At 37.2% G+C, this 16427-nt stretch overlaps 1 protein-coding gene across 2 annotated transcripts in view; it reads right to left on the reverse strand.

Annotated features, from left to right (window-relative positions):
- cdh22 (cadherin 22) overlaps positions 1–16427 on the reverse strand; it is a 178045-nt gene that overhangs the window by 16619 nt on the left and 144999 nt on the right. For both annotated transcript variants that reach the window (XM_084929425.1, XM_084929423.1), the window contains 2 exons: positions 15204–15340; positions 7337–7458 (listed from right to left, as the gene is read on the reverse strand). In XM_084929425.1, coding sequence (XP_084785551.1) covers positions 7337–7458; positions 15204–15340 — 259 coding nt within the window. The remainder of the gene's footprint in view (positions 1–7336; positions 7459–15203; positions 15341–16427) is intronic.

Below are 16427 nucleotides of genomic sequence, written 5' to 3' on the forward strand. Positions count from 1 at the left end.
AATATATTCACTTACCAGGTCTTGAGGTAAAAATCTGAATTGCCCTCAAAAGAAAAACTATAGTACTGACTGTCTGCCTTTTTTGAGTGTCTGATTTAAATGGTTTAACTCAATCATTATGACATTATGCTGACAAGTGTCCTCCTGTGTTCCTGCAAATAAAAGCTAAGCTCTCCAGAAAAATTACAGAAATTAAGTATGTTCATTTTATTCATTTAGCTACAAAAAAAGCTAATTTAACATTTTAGATGCAGTGACAAATATCATTTGACATCCAGACTTTCTGCCTGAAGAAAAGAAAGTTGTACTGAATGCACAAAGACCTTGATGCTGTAAACACTGACAAGGTTAATTTGGGGAAAAAAAGGAAACTGTGAATATTCAGTCTGTCAAGTCTGCTGGTTCATCTGATTCAACATTCACATTTGAAAGACAAAAGGAAGAGGCATTTGGTAAGTAGAATAGATGATTCATTCAGTCTCCTACTCGTGAAGCACTGGCAAAACTATGAGTCTGTCTGTATTTTCCTGTGATTTTTTTCTCATCTCTGCTGGTTTACGCCTTGTTTTACCAATTTCTCCTTTAAATCTGATGTGTGCTTGCATGTTTTTGTCTTAGTCCTTTATGCATATCCATAAGGTGAGTGAACAATGTGCTCATATGTGTGCTATGTGAGTGCAGGCTTAGCATTTAGCTATTTCAAACTGAGTCCTCGAGGGTTAGAGGTTGGCAATATTTTGGCCAAACCGAGGTGATCTGTCGCATTGACCCACTCAGCCAACTGTAAGACAGCATGCCAGAGCTGACAGGGCTCTGTTACCCCAGGCCACACTTAGTATTTGGCTTTCCAACCAGCCTTTTTTCTGCACACATTGCACTATATGATATCTGTCTCTTTGCATTTAATCAGATAAATACCACGAGGTGGGTGAGGGATGGCGCATGAACACAGTCATGTGCCATTTAGAGAGGTGCTGAACGCTGGGGAAAATTGCCAAATCAGGACACGGACCAGGAATAGCAAATGTTAAATGTAAATTAAATCCTGTAAAATCTTAATAAAATTAAGTTACGTATGTATTATTTTGTGTGATTCATGGCCCGAATGGCAATTGTAGTAAAAACGGATCACATCATAAGACCATTAAGACTCATTCATAATTTGGGTGTTGAATAGTGATCTGTACGCTACTAAATTGGCTTTGTTTATTTGCTATGATAATTTAACCTTTATATTTTATAGATTTGCATGGTTCTGTTATGCAAGTCTGTTTAACTCAGACTTTGAAAGCCTGTGACAGTTAAAAACAGTTTTACAATTTTTTTAATGTTTTCATTTGAATTCTGTAGACATTGTGCTTGCGCTGTAACTATGTAAAGACAATCTTTTGTCACATATTTTAGAGGCAAACAGTACCCCTTTTTTAAACTTGCTTGCTGTGAACAATATTAAGTGTTGTTTTTCTCAGGGTTAGGGAATATATTACCTCAAAAAAAAAATCTAATTTTTGTGTCTACATACAGTATGTGTGTCTCTGGTGAACAGCAGCAGTCTGAGAGAGTTTGAGGATGTAGGCAGAAAATTGCCAGCACTTCCTTCGTTAAATTTCTCTTAAGAGTCATTCTGAGACATGAACTCACTTTCAGTTAAATCCTAAATGCAAAGATGTGGGAACAAAATCATAATTAGAGGGTGTCATTAATCAACACTATAATTTAAAGAGAAAGGCAGTTTTTAAATCTCTAAATGACATCAGGATCTTTTACTATAGGAAATTCATTGAATTTCGCAATGTTTAACAAATAGTCACTGAGGGCTCATCAGTGTCCTGCATTGTTTGCATTTTATTGTATTATGTTTCCTCTGTCTACACTCATTGTGATTGTGGACTTTAATTCCTTATTTTGTCTTTTAGATGCATTCATATTTGAATAAACAATAAAACAGTGAAGGACACCTTAACAGCACCATTGAATTTATGTCAAACTAAGTACAATGTGTTTTGAAGCAACATTACGTGCTTATTTCTTTCTTACATCTTATTGTACATTACTGATAGCAGTGTGCCGACTTTTCCTCGTCAGGCAACATTTTCCCTTTTTAAAAATGTATACTCCACTAAAAAAGACTCTACACAACTATATTTACTGTGGAGATGTACCTGGAACTGATCCTCTGGAAACGGATTAAGGATGCATTTCTTTTTGGCAAGGTTGTGCACATGTGTTCTACATGATAGAACCGTAAATCCAACCTGTATTTTGTATGTGGTTGTTTTCCCTATATTTCTCTTTAATTCAGGCTTATGGAAAGTTTTTTTCTCTCTTTTAATCTCTGAACATCAACCTGCATAAGAAGGATGCAAAGGAAGGCTCTGTAAATGAAAGGTGAGAAGCGTTGTGTCACGGCCCTGGCGTGAACTGTCTCCAAGCAAAAGCTGCTTTGCCACTTTCACCCATTTTTTATTCCCTTCAAGCACACCGCACCCCACCACACACACACACACACACACACGCACGCACGCACACACTCACACACACACACACACACACACACAAATATGTTGTATTGCCAACTCTTAAATAGGATCAAACCCAACCGCAGTTAAAAGGCTTAGGTAAATCTGATTTTCTCTGTGGTTCCACCAAAAGCTAGACCTGAGCCAAGGAGCTGACACTCTGTGAACGAGACTGGGTGATAACAGAGCACACAACAGGAGACAATGAAACGCTCTTCATTAGCGCAGTAAACCGGGGGTTGATCTGACACATTAAGAGTGTGACAGTGCAGCCTGTGTACAGCATGTGTGTGGGTGTGTGTATGCATGCCTTTATTTTTCTTAGCATGTGTCTGTGCAGGGACAGGCAACCATAGTGGTATAATTCAAGGTAAACAGAGCAAATACTGTACATTTCATTGATAATAGGATTGATTGATGGCACAAGACCTGCTATCAATCACTCGATATAAAGTTTGCCACGCATGTGGGTTTAGCTGATTTGAAAAGACAACTTGAAACTGATAGAAAACTCCTCTGTGAAAAGTTTCAAATCTTGAGCCAAACTATTTGATGTTGATTTAGTTTCACGACAACAGGTGTTATGTGGGCTCTAATGAATTCTCCCTGTGAAGTGATGCTTTAAAAAACACAAACAAACAGTGTAGACACTGAACAAAACAACAGTAACCTGATCTAACCTCAGATTACCACTAAAAGACTCCAGATGAAGTGGATGAAGTGCACATTATCTGAATCTAGACGTTTATACATTAGGCAAAAGATGACACCACGACTGTGTTTGACATCTCTGTTTTCCATGAGAAAGTAATAAATGTTTAATTACTTCTCTTTCTGAAAGCTGCTGGCCTGTCCAAGTTTCTAAATTGATTAACAACATTCTCGGGAGCTGGAACAAAATCGAATTGCATTTTACACATCTGTCAAGTCATGCTTATACCTCTAGGCTCCTCCTTTGGCAGCTTATTTTGCTGAATAAATAAGTGCATCTTGGGAAGCAGCAGACATCAAAGTATTTCAAGCACATTAGGCAACAACACTTTGCTTCAATAGAACCCTACAATTTGGATTCTGTTTATTTATTTATTTTTTTGTCAAAATTACAGCAACTGTTGCTTTGGGGTTCTAGGGTTTAGTTGTGTTCCCTCTGTTTGGTGTCTTCCCTGCTTGTGTATCCCCTTAGTGTAGTAGGTCTCCGTGTTTAGTCCGCGTCTCTGAGTCTGTGTTAAGTTTGTGTGTTGTTTTAATAAAACGTGTATGTTTTATTGTGAAGGTCTGCGTCTTATGTGAGTGTTTTCAGTTTGCCTCCCTGCTCTCGTCATGTTAATCACTTCCAGCTGTGTCCCCTACCTGTGTGTAATCTCCCTGTGTTTCTCTGAGTGTATTTAAGTCGTGTCTTCTGTCTTAGTAGTTGCTGGTTCGTCTGTGTTGTTCCCCTCCATCTTCCTGTGTATCTCCCTCCGTTGTCTCTCCGTGTCTCCCTACATCTCTGGGTTTGGTTTTAGGTTTGTTTTGTTAGTTGTTCCAGTGTAAGTTTATTCTCACCTCGCCGTTTCTGTTTGTTTTTCATCCTCCTTACTAAATAAAGTTCACTCTCGTCACAAGCTGCATCTTGGGTCCTAATCTACAACTTCACACGTCAGCCACGTCGGACGTAACATAAGTAATTTAATGACACTTTGCAAAGCCATCCAGCAGCTGAATTGGACACGTTAACAGGTTGGTTGTGGACCAACTGTCTGTGTCTCCTTGACACTTCTGATCTAAAATGTGAAATGTCTGGACCCAACTTAATAATAAAAAACAATAACAAATAAACAAATTAAAAAAGCACTCATCTGTGAAAAAATACTTTAAATTTGAACTCGTATCATAAAACATCCAAAAACAAAATTGTTTGACCACTTGCTCTATGTTTTAATATGTAGGGACTCACAGTGTCTAGATGGAACCATTTTTATATTATCCATGGAAATTACAAAGGGGGTCAAATTGTTTCCTGCACGTCTCCCATTGGTTACCCTTGAGCATGAATGTGAGGCTGAAAATGCTTTAAACAATTAATTTCAATCCTTACAGCCTACTCAACGTCCCATAACAAAATTTAAAGAGACTCTGTAGAGAAAATACAAAAAATGAAAACGGAAGAAAAGGAACAGATGTTCCTGCCATTTGCCAACCTCACAGGATGATAGTAAAAATAAATAAATAAAATGTAATAAGAGATGGATGGATAGACAGCACAGTCTTGTGCATGTACTTTTAGTTTGTAATTACAATGTGAAATATTTCACTGCCTTTCTCTCTAATGAGAACATTAAAAAACCTTTTCTTTTACAATGCTGGGAGCCAGCAATGATCTTTTTAGCTGGAAGACTAATCATCTCTATGTGATTAGGAGCTGAAGGTTAATGTGGGCTCTCACAGATGGGAGACGGAGTGAGGTGGGAGTGAGGGAGATCAGACCAGACAACGTTCTAGAAAGGCACAGACTGGTGGTACTGCAGAGGCACAGGGGGGCTATAAGTGGTTAAGAGTCTGTGGATCAAGGGGAGGAGAGGCCTGAGCCTCATTACACATGTAAATGCAGCTTCCAGCATGGAGGCCCCACTTTAAAGCCTTGCTGTTTTAATTATTCCTTTGCTCTGCACACGATAATTGGTTCTAACTCAGCTCGGGGCCTGTTAGCTATGTAAGGTGAATATAACACCCTAATGACTTTGTCCATTTTTAATGGTAATCAGTGGAAAGACCTGGCCTTCTATTGGATTGGAAATAGCCACATCAGTGCCTTTGTCTTGATTTTCGCACAGACTCCCACTGTTTGATTGTTGGGTATTAATGTTTTATCGCAGGGCTTATATGTTTTCCATTTAGAAAATGAATGAATGAATGAATGGGTGAACTGACTGAAATTCTTTGAATTAAATTTTATTTAAACGGTGCCGTTTTAGCCCTGATTGGATTATAAGATGCTATTAAATCAAATATCAGAAACCACTTTCTTTCCCACAATGAAACAACTTTCAACAGACAGATCACGTCTTAATTAAATAAGAAGAAAAGAAACACCTGAAAAAGGCATAACTGAAGCATATCAGAATTATGGGCAAACAAGGTTTTGTCATGAAGGAAAGACGTACGTCTCTCTCATGAAGAGCCTGTTAAGTGACATTTAAAAGAAAAGACTTCTTGGCAGGCAGAACAATATGACTGAATCAATCCAATCAAATACATTTCTGGGATAGATATCCAGTATCAAAATCTGTAATTATTTTATAAAAATGTTTTAATTTATAGCAAATAAATAAATAAATAAATAAATACTTTGGAAAGCAATTTACTTTCTGACACAGGACCCGTGGGGGAATTTGTGCCTTTGCCCTAGAGCTGAGTCTAAAGTTGCCTTTGGTGTTAAGTGTCAAACAGATCATAGTGTGGAGCTGTGCAAAAATATGGAAATAATCAGGAATTACAAGACAATAAATAGAATAAATAGGCTGGTTTGTAATCTAGGTACAAAAACATTTTAATGCACACACACACACACACACACACACACACACACACACACACACACACACACACACACACACACACACAGAGCAGGAATGCATCTCACATAGACTTTGAGATGCATTCCTGCTAAGACCACGAGGGCTGTTCCACTGTCAAGTGCACGAGGGCAGTTTTTTAAAAACAATTTAATCACACTTTTGATAGGTCCAGTTTCTTCAGACTTTACCTCAGAGACTTACTCCCTGTTCTTCATATTGCCCACTGCACCACAGGGTTATCAGTAGAAAAGTGAAAGCAATAATACTAAGCAAAAACAATACTAAACAAAAAAATACAGAAGTCACTACCAAATGATACATTACATGGAATCAGAGGAATGCAAAAACCATTACCATCATTTATCAAACATTTGTTTGAATATTTGTGTAACGTTTCAATTTTGGTGACCATTTTTCATTCTATCTGCCGCTTCCAAAGACACTGTATACTCTTCATACATAATATTCAATATTGTGAATCATTACAATATATCCAAAATGGATGTTTCACATCCATGATCCTTTATGCTGCATGTGTCCCCTGACATCATTTATGATGTAAACTAACCAAAAGTGTGAAATAGAAAAAGCTTCTAATTTACAAATATGCCTGAAAGCAAGCTGACATTTGTGACTAAGTAATTTAGTCTAAATCAAACAAAACCACAGAATTAAATATGCTGGTATCATAATCAAATCTTCATAGATTTTGAGCCAAATACTTCCTCTACCTAAAAATACTTTGTCTTTGGTTACTTAGTGGAGTGAATGAGGACTAATAACTAAACACAACCCCCTCTAAAAAAGTTAAAAAAAAAAAATAATTAAAAACAGAAATGTCATGTATTTTTGGGTGTAACAACGGACCTAACTTCTCATTCAGTATTGTGACCATTCATGTCAAAAATGACTGTCAAAAGTGCCTTAAGTAGGTTGTGTGCTGTTTTGCAGTAATATTGATGTTTCAGATTAAAGAAACACAGATAATATTACATTGTGGCAATTTTGTTTCTATTCGGATGTTAATAAAATATGTGTGTGCTGTGGCACAGTGTTTTGGTACAGAGTTTTCAAAGGTCCTCACCTTTAACTTGTTATAGTGAAAACTACTTGACTAGCACTCTTTAGCTTCTTGCTCAACAAAGAACAATAGTATTTTTTAAGGGATTTTTTTTTTACATCAAAAATACAAAGATTACATTTCTGAGATCACAGTCTAAATGAAATTATTTGAGTCTGTGTTTTATGAAGAAAACATACCTGACCTGGCTTGGCATCTTCGCATATTGAGGCTTCATATGGTGTGGCCAGTTCAGGTGGATTGTCATTCACATCAAGTATCCGAATGCTCACTGATGTTTGGGATGCCATTGTGTGGTTATCTACAAAAGAATGATACAGAAAATAAAAGTTGTGTAAAGAGCTGTGGCAGAAATGTGCATTTGCATTATATTATCTCACTATAACTATAGTGTTTGGGGGAAGCCGACAACTGGCAGTGAAACGACAGGTTCTTAGACTGCTCCGACTGTATGTGTCTTTTTTTCCACAGGCATTTTTCTTTGCTTTATTTACCACATGAAAGAGATAAGGTAAAGTTTTAGTTTAACCAGAATATTCATAACGGCCCGGGTTGCACACATGTAACTGAAACCTAAAATTCAGGCTTATGTGTAACTACAGGGAATTTGTGTTGTGCCAATATGCTACTAAACACATAACAGTGTGTAGTATTCGGTGCTCCCTTCTGGATATTGACAGAGGACTGCAGCTGCTGCTAAAATCCTGCCAATGTGCTGATTTTTCCATAAGAGACTGGTGTTGATTTCCAAGAATCCATAGACAAAACACTTAATGCACCCTTGTTAGCCTTTAGCAGACAAGACAAAGACACATCTCCCAGTAGGAACCAGAAAGTAGTTTAGTAGCTATGTGCTGAAGGGTTTTGTTAACTTAAAATACATCCACTACCTGAAAAAACACTTTTGTATGCCAGTGAGTGACATAAAAATGGCTAGATGCTAGTTTTGTCTCTAGGTACTCACTATCTGATAATGAAGTAAAAGAGACACATCTCAGCAAATGAGAACTACAAAATTGCAAATGTAGTACTATCATTTTCTTTCTTAAGCCAGTGTCAGCTAGATACATCCAGAAATATAACACCACAACACATTCTCAAGACATTTTTCTTAATGGGCAAAAATATAAATGTGGGAGTTGAGAAGATTATATAATTAGTACAATCAAAACCCACTTCAAATTAGCTTGACTTCTCCTTGAATCTTAATTCCCATTCTTAATCATATGATAATGTCTGATGGAGTTTCCATTTTCTCATAAAACACTGTTTGCAGTACAGAAGGGAGCCTTAGGCCTCCCGTGTGCATGTGTGTGTGTGTGTATGAGAGCTTGAGTTAGTGGAAAAAAGAAAGAAAAGGAAAAGAAGAATGGTGTGTGTGTGTGTGTGTGTGTGTTGGGAGAATGGGTGGGGCGGGGGGTGCCCGGTTGCTGCAAGTGTTAGTCTGGATATGGTAGGTTAATTGTAGCGCACACTTGATGAATAAATCAGTATACACAGCTGTCACCACCTAGTTTATGCATCTGAGTGGCACCCTACAGAAAATGTAACAACATGCAGCTACTGACAATTACCCAGTGGTTGAATATACACATAAATCAGTTCCAAGTGTTCCACTGAATGAATTTAAATTGTTGTAATTATGTAAATCTGGAAGATAGTTAAGCACAATAAAGTGAACTCACTCATACAAATAAGTGCCTAGTAATTATTAATCCTTATACATAGTACGTAACAACCAAATTAACACAGTCAAGTGATCAAGATGAGAGCTTGCAGTTTTTTAATTGAATATTAGTGCTACTAACTATTTCTAATAGATAAATGCGGTCAAAATACAGAAGTTAAAGTTTTAGTGCAACCAATGATAAATATTTTCAAAAACCAAAATGGACCTGGAAACTGGACTGTAGTCCTTAAAAAGATGCCTACCTTCCTTAACATCCACGGTTTTATAGACTGTCATTATCTTCTCTTTTTTTAGGATGTGGTTTCATTGCAAGACATTAAGTCCTTAACACAGGCATGTCTGTAAATGTGTGTGCTTAAAATAAAAACTCTCCACCACTCTGTGGGGATTGGTTGTCCCACCACAACTTCACACTTGTTTTTTTTTTTTTTGCCCCAAGGTTATTATAGGGATAAACTGACACTTGAGGTTAAACTATGGGTAAACTTAAAGCTCTGTGTTTTCTTCTTCATGTCTGTGGGCAACCAGATGATGGAAAATTCCAGAGCTTACAAACACAATTATTGGGCCACACTCCAAGTAAAAGAAAAATGACAAGACAGATTTACTAAAGACAGCAAAGCAAACTAATGGTCATCAGACTATAGCAGATAAATTCTCCTGCTCTCTCTCACCACATAGTTCTGTCTAACAGTTGCACAGCAGCTAATGAGAATGCTGGTCTCAACTAATAGCATAATCCTCACATCAATGCAGGGTTTTAATTGACTGCTTTTTGCCAGAGCAGCAAGAGCATGAATGCAAAAAGAGCTCCACCAGTCCTAGATATCTCTTTTTCCTCTTCTAATTTCATCTTCACATTATTCTGTTGTCCCCGCTGTGCCAGAATGAAAACCAGCAATCACCAGATGTTACACATTTTACATTTCAATTCCCAGAACTGAAAAGAGATGAAATAATGTGAGAAAGCGCCTACCACCACAGACTCTCTTCATGGGGACAAAAAAATAAATAAAAAATAAAAAAAACAAAAAAGCGTATTCAGTGAGACAGGTTCATTCATGTGGACCAAGTGGTGCTGTTCTAAATCTGTCTTCAGCTAGTGTAGAAGAATAAAAAAGGATCTCAACAGATTATTGGCATGCTCTGCATCTGTGCTGCACATACCAGCTGTCGAGAATCTTACAGAAAGACTGTCTCTAAGGTGCTGAATTATACTGACATAACTTCAGGGAAGACAGATACAGTATGTGAGTGCTTGCTTGTCTCCTCACATGTGTGGATGGCTGCATGTGTGTAGGTGTGTGTCAGGACTGTTACAATGCTCGGGACCAAATGGTTTATTGTCTATGCTGGAGGAGACAGTTTGGTTTAAAATGTCACTTTTGTCAGGAGAGATAAATAAGGATACAAATGTACTCAGGAGCGTGTGCTTTTCGTCTCATTTCTGAGCCGGAGGCCTGTCCATACTGTCTGCAAAGATTTACAGTATTACAGTTTGTTTCTTTTCTCTTGTTGCATAGCTCCAATTTTACACTGACAACCCAGGCTATCAGAAATCTCTTCAGTATATCTTGATTTTGTGTGACTGAGAATTGCTAGTTATGAACAATCGCTTTTAAGCAAAAAAATTGAATGGGCCCTGAACATTGTCAATTACTTAAAACTTGTTACATTTTATCGGGGATGCTTAATAACCTTTTACATCTTTTCAAGAAGAACATTTTAAGAAGTCTCAAAGATGTGCTGGTTTTATATGCTTCTCCATTATTGTCCCGAAAGAACTGAAGAGGGTAAAAAATACAGGGAAAGTCTGTGGGAAAAAGTTTTTTGTCTTGATCTGTAAACACTTTCCCGTTGAGCTTATGGGCTCCCGTCTATCTTTTAATAGAAGATTACCTGTTATATGAAAGTCCACGCTCATTGGCTAATGACATGTCAATCACAAGTCACTAGCCAATGAGTTTTTGAATTCACAGTCAGACCTGCTTCCTCATCATGTCCATTTTTTTGCAACCATGATAACAATGGCACAACAGTTCTTCTCAAGGTTTCAAAGCAGGACATTAGAAACCAGCGGATGACATCACAGTAGCTAAGTCCATCTTCCATGAGGTGGTGAGCTGTACCAAGCTTAGCACAATCCAAAACATCAGAACATGCTTATTCGTGAATATTTAAAGCATCCTATTTACAGTTATTTTCCTTATGGAAGACTGTTGCAGTGTAATAATGTGATTACATTTATTGTCAGTGCTGAAAAGTGTGAACACTTTACATAGAAAGTTGACAATCCTTTCATACTTTGCTCTTTAGATTCATCTTACCTTCGCATTTTCTAACTTTGACTAAAAAGAGATACTGATCTCTCTTCAGCATCTTCCAACAAACGTGTGATTCATTTGGATTTGCAGAGAATAATGTTCTAACACCATAAAAAAATCAAAGATTGTGTGTTTTGTTTGCCAGACAGCAAGTGAGAAAAGTTATGCTGTAGAAAATGTTTCTTCTCTGCAACGGTGCAAGAGATAAAGACTTTCAGTTACTTCAGTATCTTTTTGCCCTCAGGGTGATGTTCTTTTTTCCCACCTACCTGTCTGGGGAAAAAAGCAGTTTTGCAAGGTGATATCATACTTGCTATCAGTTCTCGAAAATTATATGTCACTCTAACTTAACCTGATACGTTTCTGCGGAGAAGATTGTCAGGAAGTACGAGTACTGTGGCTAGTGACAGTACATTAAATGTTGTTCCTGTACTCGGGAGGTTCTGCGTTTTCTGGAGGGGAGACAAGCAGTGCATAGATGAGAGGCTGTATCTTTTTTTTCCAGTGATAGTGTCTGCAGGAGATGTTGCACCTTTTAATTGGGTGATTTCAAAGACATACTATGTGTGCATGTTTGTATTTGAAACTAAAACATCTTTACTCAGGCACATATGGAGTAATTGACATTTAGGTATTTTTCAGTTTTGCAACAGAGGTTAATCCTGGGGCATTTACGCCAAGCATTGTCAGGAAGCAGTTGTCACTTGTCCGATACTGATACACGGGCAGTACAACAGTTCAAAGGTCAGTAATGAACTGGGATAATTAAGGGTTGTGCCACAAAATTTCCAGTTTTAACAATGTCCTCAGACACACTGACCTTGTGGCTGTCTAGCTTTAATGAGCAGAAGGGCCTAAATAAAAAAGCGAACAAAATCATTATGGAGAAAATGAAGTCCCTTCTTAAAATACTTTAGCTCATAGCTTCACAAGTATATGCCTCTCACCCCCCCCCCCCATTTCCATCTCTCTTGTGGCCTTTCTGTGTCTACTTATTCTATCTCTTTCTGTCTGCTTTCTGTATGTGTACAGCTCTCAGGACTCCATGAACGGGTGATAAAGAAACATAGTGGATGGGAATTTTGATGGCATTGACCACTGACTCTGTCTGTGTGGATGTTTCCACCAATGGCAATGAGAGAGGCTTTATCTTTCAAGTGCAGGCATGTGTTTATGTCTGATATTGAAAGGTGTACGGTTGCTTTAAATGTTCAATTAACATTAAAACGTGTTTATGAGATAATGCCAAGCACAAAGAGGCAGACCACAAAAGGCTCCAAATTGCTCTGGGAGGACTCAGAAAGGCTAATTTTGTCTTAATGTTTGTGGTGGAAGAGACTGCTTACTATTCAGATTGGGCAGTATTGATTATTGGGGTAATCACAGTCTAGGGCAGACCTTCCCAAAGTGTGGGGCCCTTGCATTGCAGGGGGGGCGCAGTATGAAAAGGGGGGGGGGGGGGGGGGGGGACAAAACGCTTGGCCACTGCTAGCATGGGGTGCCCACAGAAACACAAAGCAGGAGGTGAAGCATAGCTGAATATGTTTCCAAACCAACTTATGGTGAAGCATATCTTCCCTTTGGTTTCACCTGCACAAGTGCCAAGGTAGGTCTCCCCTGCAGAATTGGTTTTCCCTGTGTCGGGAGCAGCGCTGGGCTCTTCAAATCACGGACTAACAGTGTCCCACAGTTGTTTGTGTTTTTAAACCCATTTTGCACAGAGAGGCATTTTTTGAAAAATGCATTGATAGCAATGTTGAATATTATTACACATGGAAAAAAAAAACAACTACAGTAAAATAATTACACCGTGATGCCTCTGCCTTTCTAAATGGAGGGACAGTAACTGCATGTGTATATGTAAGCATGTAAAACCTGAGGATAGTAAGATTAACAGTAACAGTATATATGCATTCGTCTCTATCTGCCATTCTGCATTTCATGTCATGTAAACGTGGCACACAGCGTGACGTGAAAAAAGGCACATACCTTTGACGTTGCGTGAGGAACTCTGTATTCCTCGTCCACACGTAAATGGAAAATCTCAGTTTTCAGTGATAGGAAACACCGTTTACGTGTGGACGAAACAGCTGCGTTTTCAAAAATACCCATGTAGGTGTGGACGTAGCCTAAAAGAGTTAGTAGTTTATTTTATTACTACCTGTAATTTATTGCAGATTACTTGTATTTGCTTAATTGTTTACTAAATGTTTGAGGTGTGAAAGAAACCGCAATGGAGCAAAATATGGGTGTGTGTGGTTGGAGGATGTGTGCGTGCGTGTGCGCGTGCGAGAAGGGGGGGGCGCGAACATTTTTCTTGTAAAACAAAGGGGGGCCTAGCAAAAAAAGATTGGGAACCACTGGTCTAGGGGAATATGATTGAGGAACAAATATGAAGACATTTTAAAATCAGCTTTGTTTTTGGTATTGTTTTTTTTCCGCTTCTATGTGTAGTGCTGGATACCAGTTATATGCAGAATGCAATCTCCCCTGCTTTCACTGCAACCCTCAAATCACTTCATCTGTAAAAGATTGAAAAAGTGAGGAACACCAGGCTTCCTCCTTTTTCAAGTTTGCTCCTAATGGTATAGTAATAACTTCCCCAGCTTCCTCAAGTTATTACATTCTTCATTTTCTTTGCTGTGACAAAAGAACCCAATGAGATGAAAAAAATGTAAGCTCTTCATTCATTTTCAGCAATGTATTCATCAACTCATCGACAAGCAAGAAAGCGATGACTATATTTTTCTCCTGGAAGAAAAACGAGAGTAGTGCATAGCTGCCTTTGATCTGCGACCAACAGTTTTTCTTGTTATGGTCAAAGAAAATAAACGATATATTCTGTCACTGTGTTCAAATGTAAAAAAGTAGAAGAAAGTGTGTCAAAACAGTAAAGTCTAGAAAGAAATGATTGAAAATAGTATTACTCTCAAAGAGAAAGTCTTTAAAGCTTATGAGATCTATCGCAAATTGTAAAATGTGTACAAATAAACCAAATCTTAAAAAGATGCCATAAAAGTTCTGCTCATATTACTGCTGTTTCTAGGTTAAACCACGAGTTATACTCATATTAAAAGACATAAAAGCCATTCAGTCATATACCAAAGAAGTAGTAATGGATGTGGCAGTATGTGTCACACAAATTATGGCCAGTAACACACACACACACAAATATATATATATATATATATATATATATATATATATATATATATATATATATATATATATATATGTATGTATACGTATGTGTGTATGACATTTCTGCCAAACAAAACTGGATTTTTTTCCCAAGTTTTTGTACAATATGGATGAAGGTGTCAACACAATTTTACTTCTGTTTGAGTGTACTCTTGCCATACACTTTTTTTCAAAGCTAAAAGCCACAACAGACAGCAGCTGAAAATGTGCCAAAATCTTTGGTGACTAATGATCACATTGGTTTGAGGTTGTCTGTCACCCCTTATAACCCCTGCTGGGAGTCAGCAAATGCTAGAAAGCCAATTTAACTTGTACAATCATTGGCAGGCACTGGGTGTAAACAAAGCTAGCCAATCATTTTGCTTTTTTGTTTTAAAAATTCGGCTGTAAATTGCTCAAACACATGTACATTTAGTTAATTTTAGTTGAAATGTCAGGCAAATTACATCTTTAATCTTTAAACAGTACAATCCAGTTTAAGGACACAACTTTTTCTTTCTTTGTTTTTTGGTAACTCGTTTGTAATCTGACTTCACCATTAGCTGATACTTTTCTAAAACTATTTTTTTGCTTCATTAGAAAGCACACAGCTGCTTTCACAAGTAACTTTGAAATATTCAAACATTAGGTTTTCTAATGTCACACATTAGGATAAACAAGTCAAAATAAACCAGTAAAATAACTCATTTTGTTGCTGATTGAAACTATAGAGTGTTCTCATAAACTGTCAGAAAGGTTGGCAAATTAGAATATTTGATGATAAAAAATATTACACTAGTATTAGGTTGTACAGAGTGTTAAACTCAGAGTTTGAAAGGGCTAGCAATGTACCTGCTTCTACAGCCTTCACAGTGATATTGTGCCAGCCTGCAGTCTCTCTGTCCAAAATCTTTCCCAGCGTGATGGCACCAGAGTCAGGATCAATATGAAAGATCATCTCCTGGTCTGTAGTCCGATCGATGGAGAACCTATTACAACAAACAATAAAATTAGGATGTAAATGTTAAAGTCAATACAAAAATGGATGAATAATTACAATGAATGATTTATTTATTCATTTCATTTTTTTAAGTAACTTAATTATGTTGTGTCTTTAAGATTGTCTTAAAGGCTAAAAAAAGACATCTGTAGATAACATTTTGCAGTAGTTATACATGGTTATGACAAGCGTTGAAACATTTTTTGAAAGCATTTACACGAGACTTGCCACAAGCTCTGTGACCCTAATAGAGCTATGCCCCTTCACTATATTTCCTTATATATTGACTCGTTCTTTTCTTATGCAGAGAAAAAAAAATGCATTAAATTTTCATTGTGCACTCTAGAAAAAAAACACAAATTCATCTTTCCTTCTTTGGGGTATGCGCCGCTCTCAAAAGACTGGTGAGTCAACAAAAATCTGCTGAAATATTTGATTGATTGATTGGTAATTTATTTCAACATGTGAACAATATACAAGTACATTTAGAAAAGAAAATAAGAAAGAAAAAAAAATACTATACAAATTACATACAAAAAAAAAAAACGTTCTGATTAATTTACATGTTGAAAGGGAGTGGGAAGAAGTAAACACTTAACATTTTGTTATTCTTAGTTCTTTTCTACACACACACACCATTCTTACTCAAGTCTACATAAACCACCTCCTGATAGCCTATTTGTCAAGGAAACCAGCCAGCAATACCTAGTAACATGGTTACATGTTACAGAAAGCATAGAAATTAATATAAGCAGGTTTTGATTTTACATGTTTTCAAAAAAACAAAACAAAACAAACAATGATAAATATTAGAATGTTCTGTTTATATTTCACTCATGCCATGTAATGTCACTAAAAACTAATTGTGATCATTCAGTATTAGAGCATTAACATATTTTTACTGTTTAAAAAGCTACGTTTTTAAAATACTGTGCTAACATGATATACTATTGCACAAAGAAACATAATACCTACAATATAGGTTCTGTATATATAGGTGTCATCATGTGCATAGCTCTGTTAAATCTTAGTGTAACTTAAGCATTAGATTTACAACGGAGAGTCTCCCAGTGCAG

Source organism: Perissodus microlepis, chromosome 5 (genome assembly GCF_051167445.1).
Source record: "Perissodus microlepis isolate ML-2025 ecotype Zambia chromosome 5, ASM5116744v1, whole genome shotgun sequence".
NCBI classification, from domain to species: domain Eukaryota; kingdom Metazoa; phylum Chordata; class Actinopteri; order Cichliformes; family Cichlidae; genus Perissodus; species Perissodus microlepis.